This window comes from Morus notabilis, unplaced genomic scaffold (genome assembly GCF_000414095.1).
Source record: "Morus notabilis unplaced genomic scaffold, ASM41409v2 Scaffold733, whole genome shotgun sequence".
Lineage (NCBI taxonomy): Eukaryota > Viridiplantae > Streptophyta > Magnoliopsida > Rosales > Moraceae > Morus > Morus notabilis.
In genome coordinates this window covers 209,492-216,902 of record NW_010362477.1, presented here as the reverse complement: position 1 = coordinate 216,902, position 7,411 = coordinate 209,492, and the positions used below count along the sequence as shown (strand labels likewise).

At 37.2% G+C, this 7,411-nt stretch overlaps 1 protein-coding gene across 1 annotated transcript; it reads right to left on the bottom strand.

Annotated features, from left to right (window-relative positions):
• Positions 1-970: 970 nt before the first annotated feature.
• On the bottom strand, positions 971-6,475 carry LOC21390673 (aspartate aminotransferase, cytoplasmic). Its single transcript, XM_010101968.2, has 12 exons — positions 6,163-6,475; positions 5,147-5,218; positions 4,633-4,694; positions 4,467-4,550; positions 4,259-4,358; positions 4,028-4,148; positions 3,725-3,888; positions 3,461-3,598; positions 3,157-3,278; positions 2,776-2,870; positions 2,153-2,273; positions 971-1,352 (listed from the first exon to the last, which is right to left on the bottom strand). Exons 1-12 carry the CDS (start codon positions 6,388-6,390, stop codon positions 1,268-1,270), a joined length of 1,392 nt encoding a protein of 463 aa, XP_010100270.1. The 5' UTR covers positions 6,391-6,475; the 3' UTR covers positions 971-1,267.
• Positions 6,476-7,411: the final 936 nt, after the last annotated feature.

The following is a 7,411-nucleotide window of genomic DNA, read 5'->3' as shown; positions in this document are numbered from 1 at the left end:
TTATAAATATAATAATTATTATTATAATTATAATAATTATTATTATTATAATAAGATTCTCATGATTTTGAGATTCTTGGGAATTTGAATAACACCATGTTGGGTGGTATTCAGATTACCTTAAAATGAGGAAAAGTGAATCCCATGGTAATCACATTCCTGAGAATCTAAATATTATAGTTCTTGTACCAACAATGGTAATATTGAAGATTCTAAGACCAATAAAGGAAAGCCACAAATACCGAGACTGAATACGACAAATAGCTGAGGTCAAAAGACCAAGCATGGAAACCCTGTATTGTTATTATTTTATTGGCCACAATATGACGAACAGGTTTCGAAAACCATGGCCTATCATCATCAATTAAGTACCACACTTCAGAGCACCTGAAAGACTTGTTTTCGGGAGGAACTAAACAATGAAAGGCTAATACAAAGAAATGTCTCACGGCATGCTCATGCAAAATATATATTCACGGCGTCCTTATGCAAAGTGTAGTTCATGCATAAGTCTCTACTAAGCTTTTAGCTCACATAGTTCTTGTGATACACGTTGGTGATGTTGCTAACTAAGTAAGACTGCAGGTTGACTGAGTACGAGATTTTGAAGTCCCATGATAAGTGTAGCCTAGAGAGTTGTGTTTTATTTTGTAGCAGAACTGTAAAACCTATTCTTAATAATGAGAAGCAAATAAATGGTTCCACAAACTTTCTCTTAGCGTTTGAATACATTTCTTTTTATTCCGCTGCTTATGGATTTCCCTTTTGAACTCTGGTTTAAGCATTAAAGCATCTACCAGAAGTAGTGCTTTTTATGCTGGCTGGATATGAATGCATTGATGAATGACCTGCTAGCTTAGGGGGCATTAATAAAAGACCCGACTCCAATATTTCAAAGCTCAAACCGAGCTGTTCTAGTAGAATTATTCTAGAGACAATCAAGAAATTTGCACCTTGGAGCACTACGTCATGCACAAAATGTTGGTTATTATTTTGAATTTTAAAAAAGTAAGGAGAATAAAGGGATGTGTCTCTGATGAGAAATGGACAATCAAAACAATTGTACAACATAAACGCTATAGGAATAGTTTTCTCCAAAATCTCTGGCAGCAACTTTTTGGGTTCCCAACTTAAATTAAGCAACAAATCCTTTGACCTCTTCACTGGTTGAGGACACAATTATTGTAACAAAATATCAAAAGCAGAAGAGTTGAACCATTTTGGAGAAAAGTTGGCTCACTCACAGGAAACCTGTCTGTTGACAGGTCTAGACAACCCGGGTAACAGCTGCATGTATTGCGTCTACAAGGTGAGGAACTGTCTTGGAGCTCAGACCAGCCATGCTAATTCTCCTGCAAATTCAATGAGAAACTGGTTTAGTACTTAATATTCGCGCTTCTTATGCTCATGCATTATGTGAGACATATATCTGTTGGCAATAATGTTTCAGGAGTACAATACTATACAATGATCAATAATGCTTGTAAGCAATCATTAATAATGTAAAAATTACACTACTATTTTGATATCTCAGTGAAGGAATTAGATAGCACGACATATATACTTGGAAAAGAAATTGAAACAGTAGCGACTTCCCCCCCCCCCTCCCCCCCCTCCTAAGTAACTTATATTTCATAGTGGAGGAACAGAATGGAGTGATAATGATATACATGGCTAGTAAAAACAAAAGCGTGGTGCAGAAAGTGTAAAATCCAAATTTAATCAACTAATTAAAGGGAGCCAGTCTTGCTATAATCACTAGGGCATCTCCAACCGGACTCTGTTTTGGAGTCAAACTCCAAATTAGCGCAGGATTTTCGCTCCAATCCTGCACCAAAAGCTTTTGGAGTTGGCTACAATGCTGCGTCAAATCTGGCGCAACACTGTTCATTGAGCGCTTTCCGCTATTTTTTCTAAAATAAAATTTTTTAGGGTTTAACAATAAGAAATGAGACATAAAAGATGTGGAGTTGGCTTGTGGTGCATGGTTGGAGTGAAAACCCTGCACCAATTTGGAGTTTGACAGCAAAATAGAGTCCAGTTGGAGATGCCCTTAGTAATGCAGCTAATAGTGACTCACATTGGATATGGCTTAACAGAGTATAGTTCATCCTTTACACCTCCTTTATACCACGGGAATTAAGCTACTTACCCATCAGACGTCATGTATATGTGATATTCTTTGGTCATGAAGGCAACCTGTTCAGCATTCAATCCAGTGAAAGTAAACATTCCAATCTGCTTGATAATGTGACTCCAGTCACCGGGTGTACCTACAAAATAGAAAGACAAGCAGCACACAGATGAGATTCGTTAATCTATCCTAATTGAAACATGCATCTGTGTTTTACGTAAATGTTACATACTGGGGGGAAGTCTCAGATACAAAGGTCGATATTAAAGGGGTAATATTATGAGTAAGACAAGCATACTTAGGCTCCGTTCATTTCGCTGATTCGAGTTTAGAATTCGAGTTTTGCTACAGTAAAAAGCTCTCACAAACAATCACATCTAACTTTTTTGCTACAGTAAAAAGCTCTCACATAAAATCACATCTCAACTCGAATTAAAAACTCGAATCAGCGAACTAAACAGGCCCTTAGACTAGTCATGGACACTTAAACCATGAAAAAATAGCAGAATACTCTTATAAGATGAGGAGAAATAGAAAGAAGTATGAACATCAGGTGACAGCAAAAATGAAATGCTAAGGAGAGAATTAAACCAGTGCAATCATCCGATGGCAATAATGAGGATACGATTAAAAATGCTTACCTCTCGCTCGTAGGGCATCAAAGAGCTGCTGGCGCATGCTTATAATGCGGTCAGCCATAGCCTTCAACTCAATAGTCCATTCATTGTACAAATCCCTGTTAAAAAAAAAAGTTTTACGGTCATGGTTAAACATAAAATACACAGAAAAAAAATAACATGTAGTTAAGATGATATTCTCTTAGGTCAAATATTCAGAAAAAAAATCATATCATCTTATCATCTAGTCCATTATCAAGTTTTTTTCATTTACGTTCTTGTACAAATAAACCCAGTATCACATATGCATGCGAGCATAAGGCTTTGAGTAAAAGACTAATGGTTTCCAAAATAAAATATACCAAACACTGCTACCAGGCATCTGGACCAGTTTGCAATGGTTACCTGTCCTTGAGGATGATAGCCACAATAGATGCACCATGAATGGGTGGGTTAGAATACATGGGTCTTATCACGAGTTTCAGCTGGCTCTCCACCCTGCTTGCTACATCTGCCGTCTTACAGACCTATGTAAAAGTAGAATATTATAATAGACAGTAAAGTTTAGACAAAATTGAAGAGTAGATCAACACACGTATTAGGGAGAGAAAAAAAAAAGGAAAGAATCGTTCAAATACAGACATAGCACCCGAATAAATTGAACCAAAAAATACAATTTACTATGAGGGAGTTGATCTATTGAACATACAATACTTAGAGCGCCAACACGTTCCCCATAGAGGCCCATGTTCTTGGCATAACTCTGAGCTATAAGGCATTCACCACCATCAGCAGCAAACAAACGAACTGGTTGTGCATCTGCATCCAGACTTCCACTGGCAAAACCCTATAATAATACCAAAGGAGAGAGAGAGAGAGAGAGAGAGTTAAATAGCAATTGTGTCCATGCTAAAGAAAGCATTATTCAGCGAAGTGGAATGCCAAGCTGCTCAAATGTACGCTAGCAATGTACCTGATAAGCACTGTCAAAGAAAGGCAATAATGCTTTTGATCTAATCAGCTGCCTAATCTGCTCCCACTGTTCAAGGGTTGGATCAACACCAGTAGGGTTATGAGCACACGCATGCAGCAGCACAATAGCTCCAGAAGGAGCAGAACCAAGGTCTTCTAAGAGGCCTGGTAATCACATTAAAGGAATATCAAAACACAGAACCAAAGACTAAAAATTAATCAAGTTATGTACCACAATCATACGAGTGCTGGACCACATGGAATCACAATAAGAAGGTGAAACAAAACAAATTGTATACTTCACCTTGGAAATTGAGTCCGCGTGTCGCTGGATCATAATACTGGTAGGTTTTCACAGATAATCCAGACAGTGTGAAAACTTTTGTGTGGTTTCCCCATGTTGGCTGAGGTATGTAAATTGTGCGCTGCAGGGAAACGCAAACAACGTCAAGTTTTTCTATATATCTAACGGCTTTATTTAACGGCCAAAAAAATGAAAGAAAGAAAGAAAGAAAGAAGCTGAAACAGTACGTACTTCATGATAGTGTCTTGCTAAAAATTCACCTCCAACTCTCAACGAGCCAGTTCCAGACAAACATTGAACAGTAGTAACCCTGTTCTCTTGGATAGCAGGGCTATATCGAAGCAAGTAAAAGGATGATTAATTAAAAGAAAAATGAGCTAAAGATCAAGCATGAATAAATTGGAACTATTTATCCAATCAAAGCATACGCCTGTTATACCTGTCAGCGCCAAGAATGAGTTTAGCACTCAATTTATTGAAATCCGCAAGTCCAACAATTGGAAGATATTCCTTAACACGTGAACTGCAAGTCATGTAGATTAAGAATCATTAACTACTTCATACAGAGTTCGAAAGTGCAAGGGCCTGCAGATAATATTGCTTACACGTCATTAACAAGCTGCTGTTCTGCTCGTCTCACCACATTCAGGACAAGAGGTTTCCCTTCCTATTAAGCCATGAATGAACATCAGAAATTTAACAACAAATCATCTCAAGTCTAACATTATTAAAGCCTGACTCTTCTGGAACTGGAAATTAGGATACTCGAAATTATAGAAATAATAACACAGTGACCAACTTCCCTTTAACATACTCGCACAAATTACAACGTCAGCTGCTACTAAAATCGCAGGAGGATTTAGAATAATAATAATTTACATGAATTCTTAGCTTCTTTTTTTTTTCCTTTCTAGATGAAACTGAATTAACCATATTCACCACGTGTCCTGTAACTAGATTAAATTTGCCATTAGACAAACACACTCACACATTCAAAAGCATCTAATGTGTATGTTAGATGCCAATATAAAGAAGCGGATACCAATTTAACTGTCCATAATGCTTCACTCTGCACAAAATGATCAAAAATGGTTCTGTAATTCTGAACAAAACACTAACCTCTGTTCTATAAGCACCAACACCCAAATTCAATTTAACCGGGCTTGGATCTTTGTTATATGCAACTGTCACCTGTTCCAAAATTTCAAACGGCATTTGTCAAGATAAATAGAAGGATAAAAGGGAAGAGGTCAAAGTCAAAATGCACAGGCTCCAGAGAGAATTCAGAACCAAAAATGGGCAGTGATGGGATTCAAGAGTAGTTCCAAAAAAAGGTCCAAAGCGACGATTTATTTATGCACAAAAAGAGCGTGATCCACAAAAATGCTTGCTTACCTACAGCCAAACACACCGCATAGGCCTGGAAAAGGTCACCACTTAGCTCAAAGGAAATTTTTTATGCACACAACGACTAGGGCCAAAGAAACTATCTAAATCGATCACAAAACAGGATCAAGGTTTTTTTTTTCTGAGAATTTGATAAAATTGATGGGCAAAATACTAGTTCATTCTAATGGTTAAAGGACAACATTTCTTTTACGCTTAATACTTGGCACCTAATAATCCAAAGAAAATGGAACACGTTTTCATCCCAGAAAAGCAAATTTATTTATCATGATTTAGGACTCAATAATTTAGAAACCTAGGATTAATCAAATCCCCCAAGTTCGGCTTAGCTTCAGCTCATTAAAAAATTTCGTATTTATCAAAAGAATATAACCAAAAACCTAGGATCAATCAAAGAAATTTGTATTCATATATTCTCTGATGAGATGTCTCACAAAAATTACCAGTTTATGATCATCGATCGCGATCCTCGAAAACTGATTTTTTTTTTTAAATAAAACAAAACAAAAACGAAAACGAAACTTTCTTCTGATTAACGCATCGACATCCATTAGCCAAAAGAAGATTATGAATCCGACAAAACAAATCATAAAAAACAAATAAACAGAGCTTTCAATTCATAACTAGTGATGAAAACTAAAACTAATCACAACGTGCCGTGTACGTTTTCTGTGATTGTTCCGTAGACTTAAATGAACCAACTGAATTGAGAGAGAGAGAGAGAGTACCCCAAGAATAGGATCCTCCGGAGCACGAACGATGTGAGCAAAGACGGAATCGCCATGGAAGGCGGAAGTAGGAGAAGCGGAGATGGAATCCATGACGGAACTCGAATTCTCAACGAGAAGGTGTCGAACTAGAGTGTTTAACCTCCGATCAGTTGGTGAAGAAGAAGAAAAAGGAGGGGGAAGAGGAGAAGAACTGTGGGCGAGAGGTGATGTAGACCGGGGGCGCATTTTAGCGGCTTCCGCTAGTTTCCCAAGCTTAAAGTGCGCGCTTTTTTTGGGTAACTTTTTAATTTTATTTTTTTAATTTTTGCATTCTTGGTTTTCAATTGGTAACTGGTTTTTATACCTTAACAGGGACGGTTTTCCTTACGCGGCGAGTCATAGTTGCGGTTTCTTTGCTGATGTCATCTTACGTGGACTCCTTATCCCTTCATTTGAGTTTTTCATTTTTCATTTTTTTTATTATTTTTTTGGACGTACGTACTCTTTGTGAGATTTTTTTTTGGGTAATGTCAAACAAGTGTAATACAAATACAATCTCATATAACTAAAAATAATTTAAGATTGCTTCTCAACTTCTTGTGAATTTTTATTAGTTTTGATGACCATTTAACAACTTAATTTTAATATACTTTCGTGGATAAAGAAAGTTTAATATGCGGACAAACATTAATGTTAGTATGTCTAGTCTTCTAATAATACGAGGAATTTTTTACATGGTTGTGAGACTTAATTTGTTAATTTAAATTTTTAATTTAAATTAAAATGTCATTTTATTAAAAAAAATTTATTGTCACGCGAAATTACAGTAATGACGTAGAAATGTCAAGATCGGTAAAGCTTATATAACGAGGACACGTGGCACAATATTCCTGGAAGTTAGCTTCGGTGTGTTGGCACGTGGATCAAGGTAGAGTTATGCAAGCCTGTAGCCTGTGGGCTGACTGTTTTTCTGGCTGTTTTCAGAGACTGATATATTGATGTGAAATCATGCGTGGCTTCGAATGGGAAGGGCTCGTGAACCGATGATTGAGGTGTCAACTGTCAAGCAATTGGGCTTGATGGGCTGGTATAGGTGTGGATCACAATTCACAAAGCCCGTAAGGGAGATTACGCACACCTTGATTGTGGCTGGGCCCAATAAGCGTCGAGACTCGAGACTGTCAGCTTACCTAGTTGATTGTGGAAAGGTGGGTGGCCTAAGGTAAAATTGAATTACAATGATTTATGGTATTCTAAAGCGTATTGT